Source organism: Hyposmocoma kahamanoa, unplaced genomic scaffold (assembly GCF_003589595.1).
Source record: "Hyposmocoma kahamanoa isolate Upper Pololo Valley unplaced genomic scaffold, ASM358959v1 99391, whole genome shotgun sequence".
Taxonomy (NCBI): Eukaryota; Metazoa; Arthropoda; class Insecta; order Lepidoptera; family Cosmopterigidae; genus Hyposmocoma; species Hyposmocoma kahamanoa.
In genome coordinates, this window is record NW_020655886.1 from 9,010 (window position 1) to 28,042 (window position 19,033).

A 19,033-nucleotide genomic window follows, 5' to 3' on the forward strand; every position below is an offset into this window, starting at 1 on the left:
TTTTTGTCATCCTAGTATGCAGAAGCTGTGTAAATAACCTTTACGGTATTTTTTTTGTTTTAATATAGTTTTAAACCTCTTAAATAGCAAATTTTGAATATCAACTTGAATCTTATTATAGGAGTGTAATGCTCCTTAAATGAATTTTTAACTTTGAGAAAGCGACTGTCAAGAACAGCCAGTTTATTTTTATTCCTCGTATTAATGGTACGTTTACTACTATTTACATATCTGCATACATGTTAATAAGACATTTAAAGTTGTAAATTTCAAATTGCAGATATATCAAGTTACCTGTGAAATGACTATGTTGCTAGTGTCTTTACAATAGTTGCTAGTAACTATAGAATAATTAATTTTTCCACATGGTAGCGTTAGCCATATTACATATGGATTACACGTGGGCCTTATATATAATGTTACATTGAAGATTGTTCTACATCTGGGACTGCAAAGTTTCATAATACGCAAGCTCTTCATCTGTGACAGAAGGCCGGAAAGCCTCCACTGCCTGGTAGAGCTCTGATACGCCCAGTATAATAGAATCGGGACTGAGCTCACTTTCTTTTACCGTACCTGAAAATGAGAAGTGTGATTTAAACAGGGTATAACATAATTTCACGTAAGGCCGTATCGATGACTAACTTGAGCCAGAAGACTTCTTCGTTACTTACTTACTCGTTAACGTTTAAATTAGCTAGGTAGTAGGTAGGTTTAAATTACTCAGAAGGCAATTTTACAAAGTAGGTAGGTAGGCAGCACCTTTTGGAATAAGGCGTATTTTAAAAATTTGAATCAACCTAGAATGTACAATAATTAAAATCAATGAAATTCAACTTGCCTACAATAAAACAAAAAAAAAAAAGATTAAAATCCTAATAACTAAGTGTATTTTAGCAATTGTTCAAAATGCAAACCATTTCTCTCTAAACAGAGTCTAGCACGTTTCTGCACATTGTCTTTCAATTTATTAAGCACTACAGTGTCTCTTTTCGGCTCAACTGTACATTACCATCGCACGAGTTGAGAGTTGAAATTAATATGGTGAATAGATTACATAGTTAGCAGTCTAATCCTAAAATATTAGCTTTAGGAAACTCGTAGTTTTGATAATAAAAATTATTGAAATATTCGAAAATAAGTGATAGGAAACAGGTTTTGTAGGTTAGACAAGCACAGCGTTTGGTTGTTGCAGTATTTTTTTTAGTTTTTTTTATTTTTTAGTTTTTTAGTTTTTTTCAGTATTTTTTGTTGCAAAAATTTTTCGCAGTATTGAATTAAACAGCACAAATTAATACGTAATTGTAAATTTAACATAGAAATTTACTATAATTCGTATGTAAGCTTTTATTTTTGAACAAATATTTTTTGTTGCAAAAAAATAACGAAACGCGAAAAGAACGCCATGTTGTTTGTTGTTGTTTACTGTGATGATTCGCTCTGGACTTTTGGAGGGAAAAGTGTCGTTTTTATTTTGACTTTCAATTATTTTGTGAATTCTAGTTTAAAGTGGAATAGGATAGTGCTATTGTGCCTTAATCGAAGATTAAAACGCGAATTTATACGAATCTCGAACTATAATACCCGTATCGGCCCGTTTTAAGGAATCCCGAGTCAATCCAAGCACGCCGCCTCAAATTGCCTATCCTCTTTGTGGCGGCCATGTTTACAGAAACATAATTAAACTTCATGTTTAGGCTGATGGCTTTGCCAAAGCCTTAATAAATAAAAAAAAAATTGTTTACTGTTTGATGTATGCATCAATTAGGATTTTGCGTTTTTGCCTGGTTTACCCCGCTCTTTGGTGCGAAAACACGATTTTTTGAGGTTATTTTTTTCGAATTTTCAAAAATTAATATCTCGAAAACTATTAACTTCCTAACTTTGAAACTTTGCACGAAGGGTCCCCTCCCCTCCCCCCTTCAACCTACCTACAACAAATAATAATTTCACCCCACAAAAAAAGTCACATGGAGTCAGGTCCGGTGAGCGCGCTGGCCACGGGACGGGGCCTCCGCGGCCAATCCAGCGGTCGCCGTGCTCAGCGCCGAGGTATTCGCGCACCGCGGCGGCGTAGTGAGGCGGGCGGGGCACCGTCTTGTTGGAAATAAAAGTCGCGCAGGTGCACGAGGGGCACCTCGTCCACAAAGTCCGTGATCACCGTACGCAACATATCCAGATACGTACCACCGGTCAAGCGTCTCTCGATAAAATACGGCCCAAGTACTTTATTGCCTACGATACCGGCCCACACGTTGGCACTAAAACGCACTTGATGATAGGTTTCCCTTATCATGTGTGGGTTTCGGAATGACCACCAGTGTTCGTTGTGCTGATTGTATAATCCGACACGCGTAAACAAAGCCTCATCGGTCCACATTATAACGGCCGTGAGTGCGCAATTAGCCACTCGCAGAAGGCTCGGCGGGGCGCAGCATCTGCATCACTTAATGCTTGCACCTTTTGGAAGTGGTAAGGGTGCAACCCTGCGGTGTTGAGCAGCTTCCAGACGGCGTACTGGCTGACCTCGAAGCGTCTCGCTGCATCTCGAGTACTTGCACGAGGGTTTCTTTCGAAAAAATCGAAGATTTCTTCCTCGATCTCTACTGGCAGTCTTTGCCTTCCACGCCCTTGTGCATGTGAAGGAGAAGTGAACTGGCCATGATCTAACAGCCTTTGATTGGCAGCGAGAATCGTGGCACGGTTCGGTATCGAAGGATTCACTACACCTTGGTTGCGAAGGCGAGGGAGGCTTTCCGCTTCGTACAGTCTTTGAGCTCCGTTCAAACTTTCGCCACTTAATAAATAACATCGCACCATTTCATAATATTCGCGGTTTGAGTACATCGCGGGGGCTGCGCTATGTATCGCAATTCGCACGAGATAACACGCTTTCGCCGGGCGGAAATGCGCGGGCGACTGCGTGACCTTTGTGCGTGACTTGTCGCCGCTCCCGGTACCCCTCCGCCCTCCCCCGCAACTAGCCCTTCCCGTCTCCGCGCCGCGCGCGCAGGTGTGTTCATTGATGTTGCCGCCTTGCGTACTAGAGAAATTTACGCTAGAAATGGTTACCACGCTTTATTGATTATTGGATCGGGAAAATTATTTTATTGTGAAAATATGACCTACATATTTTATTTCAGAAATGGGTTCTATTAACGATACCTAATGCCCAAAAAAAATTTGGATAGTGATAAAAAAATCTTCCTGTATAAGGGAACGTGGGGTATTTGGAGCCCGGGGGTAATGAAACCGATGTTAAACTGGATGCTCCAATCCCAATGCTCGTATTTGTGCAAACGGCACTCCTATATCTTCGTTAAAGTTTGACAAAGTTCACATCACCCCCGCAGAACCCCGCGTTTAGTCGTACGAGATGGTTGTGAGTTTTTCGCTCCGCGTTTATAAAAATTGTCAAATTTCATCATCCCTGGTAAGCATTAAAATGCATAGATGCGTCATTGCATTTACACTAACAATGTCACCATATCTATCAAATTTTAGGTGTTATGGTTGAAATTACAATAAAAATAGAAATGTTTTTACTGTTATATATTTATTTTTTTATTTCAATGTTACGCAGATAATCTAATATTTGGCTCTCCTTACCCCATTGCAATATCTACTGGATATTTCATATACCTTTGACGGTATATGGAATATCCCTTTAACAATTTTTTGTTTATTTTCATTAGTTTTAATTTATATATTTTATTACTACAATTTATTTATTTTTTCAGACTTTTAATTACAATGGCTCCCACTTGACATACGGGATACTCACCGGCTCCCATTTCCCTATATGTGGGGTAATGGGAGTGAATGCCATGTTTTAGTTTTTTCTTTTTAACCAAATATTATATTTTAGTTTCATATTTTTTCTGTGATTATCTAGTATTCAGATATGTGAAGCGTACGTTCATAAGTAACAAAAATTTAAATTGCATAAATTGTGAGTTTCATTATCAATTTTCCCATTCCCCACACTCCCCTATTTGTTAAACCGAGCAACGTAAATTAATTAGTTACTTTAATGAGAATGTTCTGTGTTAAATAGTCAGTCTGTAGTTTTATTAAATCAAACAACATAATGTGAACAGATACCCACCTGCATGCAACTTAGCGACTAGCGAACGCACCGATGCTGAACGAGCCGTAGACGTGATCTGCAACAAGTCAGCGCCCGTGCAGCGGTCCGGCAACGCTGCTGCCACTTTCTCCAAGTCTACCTCTGGACGTAACTTATAGCTGAAATAAGAATTTTTGGGGAAGAATGTTTACATTCAAAAATCCCTAGATTTTGAGTGTGCTATATAGCAAACTATACTACAATACCGGCACGCTATGATGGCAGTTTTGATAGATTACAATAGTGAGATTAAATCTCAATTCATTTTCATTCATTTCATTTTATTTCAGCCTGTTTGCACCTACTGCTGAGTCTAAGGGTCGTATTCTAGAACTCTACTCAATACTCAAGTTAGCACTTGAGTATTGCAGTGAACACTGAAAATCATACTCAAGCCCTTGCCATTAGGGTCGTATTTCCAGTGCTTGAAATCATACTCAAGTCTGCTCAAGTCCTGACTTGAGCATTGAGTAGAGTTCTGGAATACGACCCTAAGCCTCCTCTCTATTGCGCCATTCTTTCCGGTCCCTTGCGAGTCGTGTCCAGTGGTTTCCAACTATGGCCTTAATGTCATTAATCCAAGGGGCGGGTGGTCAGCCTCTTGGTCTTTTCGCGTCTCTTGGCCACCATTCAGTAACGGCTTTCGTCCATCTTCCATCGTCCCTTCTAGCCAAGTGCCCCGCCCACTTCCACTTAAGCTTGGCTATCCTCGTACCCGCGTCTACTACCTTTGTGCGACGTCGAATGTCTACATTGGGTACGTGGTCCAGCAGAGAAATTCCGAGCATGGCGCGCTCCATTGCCCTTTGTGTTACTCGAATCTTGTGCACATGTTCTTTCGTGAGCGTTGAGCGTGAGCGAAAAAAATATAATCAAGTGCGAGTGACATCTATAACTTTTTAGATTTATAACTACTATTGTAAAGGGTAGCTGATTAAAAAGTTTTAATAAAACGAAAATAAAAATGTTTACTTAATATATCGTCAATCGTCGAAACTGCTTTGTTTTGCATTGAGCTTTGACGCGAGTTTGCCGGAGGTAGAAGTTGTGCTAACCAGCGAATAAGTGACGATCGTATTAAATTTCATTTTTTTAAATTTCGAATTAGAAAAACAAATGCGGAGTTGTGTCGTAAAATTATACTTTCCATAAATTTAAATTCCATAAACATACTACGCGTCACTATTGACAACAAAGCTCCTTCAACGTAGTTAAAAATTAATACGAAACTTGATGAGCGGACAAGCGTCAAAACTGCCATCACAGCGTGCCGGTACTATAATAGTAACTAACACTTAGGAGTAAAGGTCATAAAAAATGTCCGATCGAAGTGGTATATATATATCCGTACCCACCACATTATATATTTTATTTTATATTATGATACGTAGTGACGAGACGAATAGTCGTGCGCCTACTGGTAAGCGACACGCCTGTCCATAACAGCTGCAGTGCCACTCACAGCTTTAGATTGATCTATTAATTTAAATTACCAATGAAGTTATGATTATTAATACAAAGATCGAACACTCAGAAAAAACACTCAGAAAAAATTCCTTCGATCCGGTCGGATTCGAACCGACGTCTTTTTTTTACATTATTGGATAGTCTTACTTTATTAGTAAGTTAATGTGTATGGAAATAATTGGTTTAAATGATGCGCTTGCATTGGTATTGGCTGGGTACGTTACGCTCCCCTCTTAATACCTATATATAATTTTGTTTTATTATTATTATTTTAAACCTAACACTAACTTAAGTATTTTTCTTTATTAACAAATATTATGGATGAAAGTATGTGAAATAAATGGATAATTATATTATTATTATTATTTATTTTTCAATGAACTGCAAAGTTTCGTTCACAGATTTGACCATTCGTTTATTTCTACTTCGAAATGCTAGTAATGTTCAAAGTTAATAAAGCATTCAATGTTCGATTTGCCTCATTCAATCCCGAAGTTTGTTCACAACTATAAGTCACACTTTCCAAGGTACTTACTTTCTACAGAGCGCCTGCAGCACACTGGTCTTCTCTCGCAAGCCACAGTAGGGCCCCACGTAAATCATTTTGTCGAGCCTCCCTGGCCTCAGTAACGACTGCTCCAGAAGGTCGGGTCGGTTCGTCGCGCCCATTATGAATACCATTGACGTTGTATCCGCATCTATGTTCAAATTACGAAAATTAAACTTACAAATGTAGAGTCATATCGATGGCTTAAGTGTCAACTGACGTAAGAGACATTTGGCTTGTTCCGTCCAGTGAAGTACAACTACCTTACATGTTTCTGCCGTCAAGCAGTGATGTGAGCATTACTGGCACTTGCCAACTTTATGTCTCTGGGTGACGGGCACAGTGGCGGTGCCCCTCAGATCTTTGTGATATAAAGTTTTGTTATGGACAGGCGTGTCTCTTATCACCAGGTGCACGACTTGTTCGTCCCGTCACTAGATATCATAAAAGAAACATACTAATTTAAAACTCAAATTAAAAACTTAACTGCCTCTGTGGCCGAACGGTTGCCATGACTGCCACGCAGAGGTCCCAGGTTCGATTTAGAAATATTTAAAAGGCCTACATTTATTTCTCTCGTGAGTTTGGGTGTATTTGTTTGGTTGTCTATGTTTATGTCCGTAGCACCCGCAACACAGAGTTTGCCTAGTGCGGGACTATGTTGAGTGTGTGCGTTTGTGCGTTAATTGACTGAAAAACGTTTTTAACAAAAAATATTTGCAACTTGCGTAATTTTGTATTGATAGGTATAGGGTTATGGAATGAAGAATCCATAGCAGCAGGTAGAAAATTTAACAAGTTATAAACATTTTTATTATAAAAAAAGTTTTTGCATGTCCTGTAAAGCATAATAATAATATATTTTCATGCAAAAATTACATTTTACGTAAACAATATGACGTAATTTTAGTATTATTGTTTATCATACTTTATTTTTCTCTTAAACTCTATAAATAATAAAGATATTCATTATATTTTTTTGTGAACTTACTATATTTTGTTATAATTATTAACACAAAGATCGGACTCAAATTGGCCCTGGTTTGGCACAGGTTGGAGTCCTGACAGGTCAAAGGATTTTTCTTAGTGTTGTTTCACATAGTTCATGTTCTTTTTATGACTTTCTGATTCATGGGGTAAAAGTACTTTTGACTTATGACAAGATGTGGATTTATTATACCAAGACGCGTGTTAAACAAAAAACGACGAAGTCTATTTTTATTCTATTTATTTTAATAGAGCTTCTCAAATACCTTCCCCGCTTGCAACACCGTCTAACTCGGCAAGGAGCTGGCTGACAACGCGGTCGCTGGCGCCGCCCGAGTCACCCGCCGCACCTCGCCGTGGCGCCAGCGCATCAAGTTCATCCAGAAATACTATGCACGGGGAAGATGCCCGCGCTGACTCGAATACTGAAAAGTTTTAATAGAGAAAAAGATTTGTTTCCCCTATTTACACATTTAGCAATTTGTCGGCTAAATTCAAACATCTAGCAACTCCGTTTTTAATTTGGTATATAATTGTGGATCTTTTTTAGTTATAATATAAAGGTATAATCATAGATAGACATACAATTATTTCTGGTAATTTCGTTTTTTTGTTGTGTCTACTGAAAAGTTCACATTAATGGAAGTATGAGGTTTACGAATATAACCGACCAATTGTTCTATTTATATCGTGCGGAGTACATTAATATATAATTTTATTTTTAAAAACGTAATAATCATCTTAGAATTAGTTGTAATTATATATAAAAATACACAATAAACTCTTTTTTTTACTATACCTAGTGACGGAACGAACAAGTCGTGTGTTTGATGTTAAGCGACACCCCTGTCCATAGCACTGGCAGTGCCACTCAGAGCTTTAAATCGCAAAGATCTGAGGGACACTGCCACTGCCTGTCACATAAGTTAAGAAGGCCCATGTGCCTGTAATTTCAACAGCACCCGTAATTCTCTAATTACTGCTTGGCGGCAGAAATAGGTAAGGTGGCAATACTTTCCTGGACGAACTCTTTCACAAGGAGCTCTACTGCTACTCTGCTCTACCCCTCCGATCTTTTCGTTTTAAACCTCTGAGTGGCACATTCACCAGGCCCGCGACTTGTTCGTCCCGTCACTTGGTGGTATAAAAAAAATCTCGCTCTTCCGCTCACTACTAAATCAAAATTGATATTGTAATGTTTCACCGGATTACAATGTTTCCATAATTCGCCTTTTCCGTTTTAAATTCTGCGAAACTAGAATGGAACCGAAATTTGAACTATAGACATAAACTATATATCCATAAACAAGGCAATGAGTTTGCAGTAATATTTGTACCTGGAGTGGAATAATTTCCCAAAAAATAATTGAATATCATGGTGGTGAAACATTCTGACATTCAATAAAACATTTAATTACATATTACCTTTTCTAACATTTTCCTCTGATTGACCAATGTACATATTAAGCAGTTCTGGGCCTTTGACGCTGAGGAAGCTGACGTTTAACTCCGTACTGACGGCCTTCGCCACTAGCGTCTTACCGCAACCCGGCGGGCCATACATTAGAATACCTATAATGAAAACGATGATTCATTTATTACTTATGTTTACTGCATTTGGATGACATATTCAGCCCTGCCTTAGGAAAACTAAGGCCTTTATTTTTTTAACTATTTATTTAGGGACTATGATCATTATTGAACATGTCAGCATAATTAGAAACGCAATATATCAAAAAAACCATTTAATAGAATCCAAACAGACAAAACAAAAGGTTTGGCGTTGCCTGTTTGGCCTGGTTGGTTGGTTATACCAATACAAGAGGACTGCTAATCGCGGTACAAGACAGCGTAGTCGAGTATTTCGTACTTATTGGTACACCAGCCAGATTGGTACAGCAGTATATGTCCAAATACCTATTTCAGTAACTAATGTACGATTTTGTGCCAATTGCAGTGGAGACTGCGGGGACTTGGGCTGCTGAGGCCAAGGAATTTGTGCGGGAGTTGGGCCGCCGGCTCCGAGAAAGGGGCTATGATCCACGCTCTGGATCTTACCTGGTGCAGCAGATTTCACTGGCCATCCAGCGCGGTAATGCGGCTAGTGTGATGGGGACGTTTGAGCCGGGTACGGTTCAGAGCGGTCCCTTTTAATTTTCGTTCCTATTTGGTTTTCATTACTTATATTATTAGTGTTTTTGATTGAATTTTTTTTTGTGTTTTATTTTAGATGTAATGTGACAATGATAATTAGAAATTTTTGTAACTAATTAGTTTTACATCGAAGAACTACAATTTGTCAAAGCTACTCTAATTTCTAGTAACAACAAACAAATCAACTAGATGGCGCTTATTGCACAGATTTTTGAAGATACTGCCGATTATTCGTTTAAACCGTATTTGACATTAAAAAAAACTTAGGTGCCAGAATCTCGAAAGTTATCAAAATGTAAGTGCATTGGTTATGACAAGGAGGGCAAAGTTGTAGTTAAGTTATTATAAGTCAAAGTCAAAGTATTATTATAGAAGATATAACTTATATATATAACTTATACTTTAAGTAGCAACAGTATACAGTAAGTTATAATTTAAACTGAAAAACACGACAACAGAAAAGTGTAATCGTTTCCATGTAGTACACCAAAATATTCAAGGCTTTTCTGGCAATACATTAGAAATAAGTCTTTTTTTTTGTTTTGTGTTACAGAACACTGGCTGAAAGACTACGAAGCAATTAACAACATAGAAAATTATGTAATAGTCAGTTCGTTCATAAGAAAGAGCTTAAGTAGAGGCGGATCCATGATTATTATTAAACGTGACTTAAAATTTAAAGAGCGTACGGATGTCACAGATCTTTCTATTGAACGAACTATTGCGATTTCATGTGTGTAATTGCATCAGTTTGTCATCTTATGTGTATACGGCCTGTATACACATAAGCCCTCTGCTTATTTTAACGAGTTTGAATTAATTATGGAAAATAGTTTAAAGCGGATTTTTCCAACCAAAAAAAAAAGTAGTAATATGTGGAGATTTCAATGTAAACCTGTTGGAAAATTGTTCTACTTCTGTAACACTCATTAATTTATTTTAAATTTTTAACTCGATTAATCTTTTCTTAGAACCAACTGTCATCACTGCCTTCTCTTCTACTTGTATCGATAACATCTTTTGTAACACAGACGCAGTGTCTAAATCAATAATAAATTGCTTAAGATCAGACCATAGTGGCCAATTGGCTTCTTTTAATTGTAAAATGAGAAAGAAGGTAAACCAATTTCTTTGTAGATTGATTACCACAGAACGAATCATTAGATTTCAAAATAATATCGGCAATAGTTTAAATTCCCTACCCCATACCGGAGGTTCCAAATACTTTATATAGCACGATATTTGGTTTAATTAAAAATGAATTTGATAATGTATTTAAATCGAAAACATTAACTTTCCGTAGAGAGACTAAATTCAACGACTGGGCAACAGTCGGTATTCATAAGAGTAGGTCTCGTTTGTATGAGCTGTATGCAATGAAAACTTATAATACTAATTCCAATTTCATACAATATGTTAGAAATTATTCAAAAATATTAAAAAAAACCTCTAGAAGGCCTCTAGAAGTGTCGGATAATAATTTGTGGTCAAAATTGGTTTTTCGCCATTTTCAAATATGGCCGCCATAGAAGCGTTCGTTGGCGGCAGAAAAAAAAATGCTTTGATCCCTTTGAAAATTGGCATGTGTGGCTCTCTAGGAATGCTTGATAATAATTTGTGATCAAAAATGGTTTTACGCCATTTTTTAATATGGCCGCCATTGAACAACTAATAAAAATGATCTCTAATTCAACTGAAAATCGATATGTGGGGATCTCTATAGGTGTTTGATAATAATTTGCGGTCAAAATTTATTTTTCGCCATTTTTCAATATGGCTGCCATACAAACTTTTTTGGCGGTAGATAAAAATTTCTTCTAATTCGACTGAAAATGGCATGGCTTCAATCACAATTTGGGGAAAAAATTTTGTTTCTGCCGTTTTTCGACATAGCCGTAATTTTTTATGTAAATGGCTATTGAAAATACTTGCTTTGCTCGGACTGAAAATTGGCACGAACAGATTTCTAAGATTGTTTGATAATAATTAGTGGTCATAATATATTTTTGCAATTTTTAAATATGGCCATTAAAGAGCTATTTCAATTTTTTTAAAACAAAGCCATAAGTGCCGAGGCCGGAGGCCGAGGTCCGCGGAGGGCGAAGCCCGAAGCGTCCGCACGCCATCAAATGGAGATAATATACGGAGACGTAGGTAATAGATTACGAGTACAAGATCTCACAATTGTAAAAATGTAAGGCATGCTTCCCGATGTAGTGGAAATGAGATACTTATTATAGCGTTATTGTATCTCAACCGTCACTATGTTAGATTTCATTTTCTTGAAAGCTATGCCAAAGAGAAGTATTTAGGGGGGAAAATGTCAAATTACTACGGAATTTCCTATACTATGTAGGTACTATGAATACCAAATCAACGATAACCCAGAATACTCAGACCAAAACCAACTTAGAAATGTTCGTTTCTTAAATTGGCATAAATTGGGAATCGACCTCCTCATCAAGCGCCCATAGTACTAACGGCTGTGCCACCGAAGAGCCAAAATCTCGTATCAACTAAAGTTATAGACTCAATTATTGATCTAATTTCTCCACATTTAGCTGTAGCTTTCAATAGGTGCGTTGACGAAGGTGTTTTTCCGGATTTAATGAAATACAGCCAGGTTATTGCCTTATTCAAAAGCGGCAGGAAAATTGATCCTAGCAACTATATCCCATTTCAATTTTACCAGCTTTAAGTAAAATATTCGAAAAGGTTATGCTGACTTAATTACTGTCTTATTTCGGTAGGAATCATATTTTTCATAGTGAACAATATGGGTTTACTAGTGGTAGATCGACTAGCGATGCGGGGGAAGCGTTACTAAAACTCTTTGATGGGAAAGGTCCCAGAACGCTATTGGTGTTTGTTGTGACCTCTCAAAGGCATTTGATTGCGTTGACCATATTACTCTTATTAGGAAGCTGGAACATTACGGTGTAAATGGCAAGGCGTCGGAACTTTTCTCGTCATATCTCAACGGTAGAATTCCGAAAGTAGACATAAATGGAGTGACTTCTTTGGGTTCTCCGGTAAAAATCGGTGTTCCGCAGAGCTCAATACTTGGACCTTTCTTATTTCTGTTTATTTATATTAATGATCTGCCATTCTTTGTTAAGGACCATTGTGAAATAGTATTGTTGCTGATGACACATCCTTGATTTTTAAAACAGACAGACATGACATTAACTATGACCGTATTAATATACCCTCTCTAAGGTAGTTTATTAGTTCAATGCTAACAATTTATGGCTTAATGCCAGGAAGACAAAATGTGTTAAATTTGAATTACCTAACGTAAAATCGTCTAGTCCAAGCATAGAAATAAACGGAGAAAAGTTAGACCTTGTTAAAAAAGCAATCTTCTTGGGAGTGACCTTAGACAGTAAACTTCAATGGTTTCCACAAATATCTTCCCTGGCTAGCAGATTAAGCTCCGCTGCATACGCAGTCCGCAGAATACGTGAGCTTACCGATGTTAGTACTGCTACACTAGTTTACTTGAATTACTTCCATAGTATAATGTCCCACAGGATTCTCATGTGGGGTAAAGCGGCAGATATTCAAACCATATTTGTATTGCAAAAACGAGCGATTCGTTCTGTGTACCGGCTAGGCTATCGGGTTTCTCTCAGAGAAAAGTTTAAGGAGACTGGTATCATGACTGTAGCATTACAGTACATTTACTCAAATATTTTATATGCCCGTAAAAATATACATAATTTCAATAAGAAAGAAGATATCCATAATATTAACCTTTGAGCTAAGTCCAAACTCATGGTACCACGATTTCGTTTAACCAAGGTAAACAACTCTTTTAAGGGGAACTGTATACGTTTTTACAATAAGATTCATTTATTGTAAAAACGTATACAGTTTTTTATCATTAACGTATGTTTTATCATTTCCTAAGTTTAAAAACTACATTAAAAATATTTTGATCGAATAGTCATATTACAAAATTGAAGACTACGTGTTAGATAAAGATGTATGAAAAGACGACACGGCTCCAGAATCCACACAAATTTGATTCAAATTGTATTCCATAGCATTTAAGTTTATTTTGAAAAAACCAATCCTTACAGAGTTTCTTGCTCGTTCTTCTCAGGGAGGTCAGCGTAGTGTACGAGCAGTAGCTTAAATGTGACGTTTTCAAGTGTAAATTTATTTTACCTATGGAATAAATGATCTTTGACTTTGAAAAAACTGTACAGAATTGGCACCATCTATCCATACTAGCAAGCGTTCATTTATAAATTAGTTTGTAACATACAATGCGATCTATTGACACGCAAATTTTTAGTAGCAGTAGAGCTCCTTGTGAAAAAGTTCTTCCAGGGAAGTACTGTCACCTTACCTACTTCTGCCGCCAAGCAGTAATGTCAGCATTACTGTGTTTCGGTTTTGAATGCTAAGGGTGCTGGTGAAATTACAGGCACATGGGACTTGTCAACTTATAGCTCAGGGTGACGGGCGCAGTGGCAGTGCCCCTCAGACCTTTGCGATTTAAAACTCTGGAGTGGCACTGCAACTGTTATGGACAGGCGTGTAGCTTACCTTATTATTTATAGTCACTTTATATAAACAAAAAAAAATATTTGTCAAAGTTCAGAAAACAATAATTGTAGCTCATGGTCGATATTTGAATAATATTACAAAGAAAAAACTGACTACTTATATATTTTCACATTAAAGATGAATTTGTTGATATCCACGGCGCCATCTAGATATAAGACGGAATTTTGACCTTTTTCAAAGTTACGACCTGCAATATGGAGATTAACAGTCCTCTTGCGTTAGTAGTTCGTGGTTATCTATTATATTCCTTTATTTATATACTACTATGTTATTTGTGTAAGTTACGAATTTCTCTGTGCTTATTGCAGATCTATATATATTGAGTCCATGTACTGTATCTATGTATCTGCTTTTTGGCCGTAGCACCACCTGAGAGAACTTATGAAAGCTTCTTCACTCAGCCAAGTACTTTTACAGCTACTAGAAGACTGACAGTGACGTCGCCAGATTAATTACAAAAATAATTTTTAATACGAGTAAGTATCAAGATGTTTTTGCTACCCTGATTTTTTTTAACTTCTGAGACATAACTATTAGAAACAGTGGTTTAAACAGTACGAAGCCAGAAAGACGAAATATCAAAGTCACCGGACTAGCGTCTCGCCGCTCTTCGGAGACCAGTCTCAGACGAGGAAGGAGCATTCTAATTTAGAGAATTGCCTGCCCTATGAGAACCCAGAGTCCATAAATTAACTCAGGCGACACTAACCATGACACTAACTAGAATCAATTTATATACATAATATTTATATAATATTAATACATTTAGTAAAGTACGTTTTCTATTGACTGCATAGATTCTACCGAAAATTCAAACTATAGAATATTATTACTTATATATTTTTATAAGAAGCAGGTAACTTAGGTTTATTAACGGTAACTTAGGATTCATCATTGGTGGCATCGACGTTTTTTTTTGCCAGATAAACAAACGTACCTGATCTCTTCAAAGTGGAATTCTTGAACAGATGTGGATATTTGATGGGGAACTCAATAGTTTTTAGTAACTCCTTTTTCAACTTGTCCAAGCCTCCTATGTCTTCCCAGTACACTTTAGGAATCTTTGGAGCGTCCAAATGTTGACTTCGTAGAGATCTGATAGATTCTGAAAAAGGTCGAGACAAATACTAAGAATCATTCCTTACTTCTAATTATAAATTCTATGGTCTTCCTTTTCGTTTCCTAAACAACACTGTTTGGACGAAAACTAATCCAATGGATCCATTTTTATAAATTACACAAAGTCGTCCCGAACATATAACTACATATCAATTACGTAGCTAAAGGTAAGTACATCGTGTTATTTGTTAGAGTGTATCTACAGAACAAAGGATATCTATCTATTGTCTGAAAAATTTGTTTTAAACTGGCTTCAAAAAAGGAGGAGGAGGTTGTCAATTAATTTGTTTTTTTGTGTGTGTATATTACGTGATTACTGCGATCATCCGACATTTGTCAACCGATTTCGATCAATCTTTTTTGTTAGAATAGTCATTTCAAATTTCAAGAACATATTCCACCTCTAAGAGTAATACCGGATTCATTACCTAATTAAGGGGGTGAATAAGATTGATTGAATTTCATCCACTTTCCGTTAACCGATATCAATAAAATTCGGCAAATAAAACGGCAGACAGATGAGAGGAACTCCTCAACACTGTATAGTAGCTACCTAGGGTTTCCTCATATGATACGTTTGACGAGGACTTCCATATGCGTTTCAGTTACCGTTGAGGAGACCGCGCAAACGAACACAGCAAAAGCGGATAAGCAAACTATGAGGTCGGTTTTTTTAATTAAATTATAATTATTTGAGAGGTATCGTTACCATATTACTTTGTTACTGCACCCTGTTAGTAATTATTTGTCACTTTTGTTAAAATGAAGTTAAAAGAGATTATAATTATAAATACCTAAAGCAGAATTAAAATCTTCTTCCTTAACCAACTGCAAATTAGGATCTGTCTGCAGTCGATTGTGCTGTTTCAAATAAGACTCACGCATCGCAAAATGGACCAAAGTATCTAAATCTCCATATAAAAATGTTTCTGTTTTCGCTGCTACTCTTTGTAAAACTTCTTTCGTATTTTCACTTAATTCGTCTCTACATTTATTTTTGTCTACTTCTTCATCGATATTCAGTTGCATGACTTCGGCAAACCATTCCAGCACTTGATGTCTTTGGTGGACATTCAATTTTGGTATATGGAATTTTTCAAGAAATATCCTTAGTATATTTGGTTTCAAATCTGTTCTTTCTGTAACTGCGATGAAGAAGATTTGGTGTTTCGTATAGTTCTGATAGAGATCGGTTATTGTGTTCAGAAAGTATTCAATTAATCTGCAGTCTTCATTGTTTTCTGGGTCTACCGCAAACACCTACAACAATGCATAAAATATACAAAGATGAGGAAAACGTAACACCCCTGTCCGTAACAGTTGCAGTGCCACTCAGAACTTTAAACCGCAAAGATCTCAGGGGCACTGCCACAGCGCCCATCACCCAAAGACATAAGTTGACAAGTCTTATCCATCAAAATCGGAATGTATTAATGCTTAAGTGTACTTAGAGTACTTCCCTGGACGAAATCTTTCACAAGGAGCTCTACTTATCGAGTTCTTAGGTTTTCGCGATTGTTACACATAGGAAATGAAACTATTTTTCCGGAAGTACATTTTTCAAGGAATAAATATCTTTGTATTCTTGTATTCTGTATTCTTAAAAAATTTACATTCAACCACTTAGTGACAATATCAAAACCATGCTGAGCATGGTGGAATCCTTCTTACCAACTTTTATCCCTAAATATGAGAGCGGTATCGTCCGCAAAATAAATTATGCGCCCATTGGGTTCCAATTTTCACAGTTCATTCATATAAACTACGAAGAGGGTAGGTCCTAAAATACTACCATGTGGGATGTCGTATGAGACAGATAGAACATCATTGATAACGTTTCCGGTTTTAACACATTGTGATCTAATGCTCAAAAAGTTATTGAATAGTTTACACTGCATGCCTCTGACACCAAATCGTTCCAATTTCCCTATCAAAAGTGTGATAGAGATTGTGTCGAAAGCCGTTGCCAAATCCAGGAAGCAAATCTCGCGCGTCGAGTTTTTTTATATACATAATCTATGAGCTCAATACAGTCAAATACAAAATTATTTAAAAGCCAAACAAAATCAAAAATACATCAGACAATCCATAAATTTATAGCAGAGGCTCCATGTTGTACACTGACTTCAGTAAAAGTGCCAAATATTACATACCTCGAAATTATTCAAAAGTACTATAACAGGAGCAGCAGCTTTTGCTTTCTGTATGGTTGCATTTATCTTGCTTTCTGTCTGCTTGGCTGTGGAACTCTGCATGGCATTGCAGTCAATTTGCAAGCAGTTCATTCCTGTTCATAATAAGACTTGTAATAATTTGAAAATGTCAACTTTAGAGTAACTGTCTAATCTTAAATTAATTCAACTGTAAGGCTTAATAACATGACTAGTATGGAAAAATTGTACCATCTCAACTTTGCGGCCATGGGAAAACTATTGTTGTTTAAATCAGACTTTAGCAAATTTTGTATCTATAGACTCAACAACTTTAATACCATTCTACCGTGCTGGAATGGGGGGTGCAACGGCATGAGCCTATAGCTCATCTTTTAAAATAAAAATAGCACTAGTTTCTAAAAATCTGTTTGTTTTTTACTGATCACTATGGACCAAGTGTCTGAAATAACTCATAATTATTTAATTCACACACATTCTCAATATCTATGGTAATAAATAGGCTAGCTTGAGCAATGAATGACAAAGAGTGATATGGGGTGAACACCTTGTGTTAAAAAATATGTGAATAGGCACCAATCATTTCTATGCTTCAAGCCACTGTTTATGCTTTGTGGTAACTAGACGGTTGTCAGATACATTCAATGTTTTTATACTCAAAATCTAGCATATATTTACATAGAAGTAAGATTACTATGTACATTACATACCATTGTATTTAGCCAAAGTCTTGACAAGTAAATGTCGTCCGGAGCCTGTAGAACCTGTGAGTAGCAGCATTGGAGTTATTGGGCTGGTCATTGATGAAGACAAATCGTCTACAAAATAAAATCAGAACATTAAAAACAAGTGCATAAGTTATACTTAATAAAGAAAACGTAAAGTCAATTTTGTATTAATACCATACAAATGCAAAAGAATGTTAAAAACAATAATCAATTGTAAATACTACATCTTACTTATTTCTCCAGTCAAGAAAGGACTTATGGTTTCTTGGATTTGATCAAACTTCTCTTTTAGTCCAGTAGGACATAATTGGCATAAACACATACTCTTCTTGTCAAAGTCTTGGGGTTTAAAATACTCATCCTTAGGTTTTAGAGTGTGGATATTCTCTCCTAAAGTCAACTGTGTAACACACTTTACAATAAAAAATGGCTGTACAATCTTTTCACTGTTTTCGTTTGCTATTATTGAATTGACATCATTAGTCATCTTTGTACATTTAAAATAAAGCTTTCCAGCTGAATCTACTAAGTCTAAATATTTATAGTGATACTTAGCAGTCACCTTTGGAGTAAGATCTATACTGAAGACGTCATTTACATTCACTAATTTTGGGGTCTCAAAGTAATTATTCAAAACTTCCTTAACAAAATCATTTGACAAGTCATATTCATTTACAATAAGGCTCACTTCTGCTGTTGCTGCAATTTTAGGTGACTTCTCTATAGTTGGTACAGGGTGAAATGAAACTGTAATATCCTGACAGTTGTTTAAGCCATAGGAAGACATTATGTTATAAAAGTTGTTTTCCATTGTTAATGCAATATCATCCTCTGCTAATTTTGATCCAACAACAGGAACTATCTTTATATTATCAAGATTATTTGAGCTGTCGTTATTCCATAACTTTTTATGAATTTCAGTAGTCATAAACCCAAGATTATACTTTAATAAGCTGTTTTGTTTAGGAATTTCCTTTGATTTTTTGCATTTTTTCTTTATTTCAGGTGTTAATTTCATCGCCAGCCATAAGACTCCATTGTCTAGGTAAAACAAGTTTTCTGCACACAGCTGAATGTATTGTTCTCTAGATATAATAATACATTTGTGAAGAAGAACAGGTAAGTTATCATCCAAGTGTTCCTGCACGATTTG

At 36.5% G+C, this 19,033-nt stretch overlaps 1 protein-coding gene across 1 annotated transcript; it reads right to left on the bottom strand.

The window, feature by feature from the left end:
* Window positions 1-210: 210 nt before the first annotated feature.
* On the bottom strand, window positions 211-19,030 carry LOC113239071 (peroxisome biogenesis protein 6; the record flags this gene model as incomplete). The annotated part of the gene is made up of 10 exons (XM_026475939.1): window positions 211-576; window positions 4,109-4,248; window positions 6,132-6,294; window positions 7,397-7,555; window positions 8,556-8,702; window positions 14,800-14,967; window positions 15,776-16,241; window positions 17,135-17,268; window positions 17,863-17,970; window positions 18,112-19,030. Coding segments are annotated over 10 exons (2,544 nt in total), but the record flags the coding sequence as incomplete, so codon positions are not given.
* Between the last annotated feature and the right edge of the window lie 3 nt (window positions 19,031-19,033).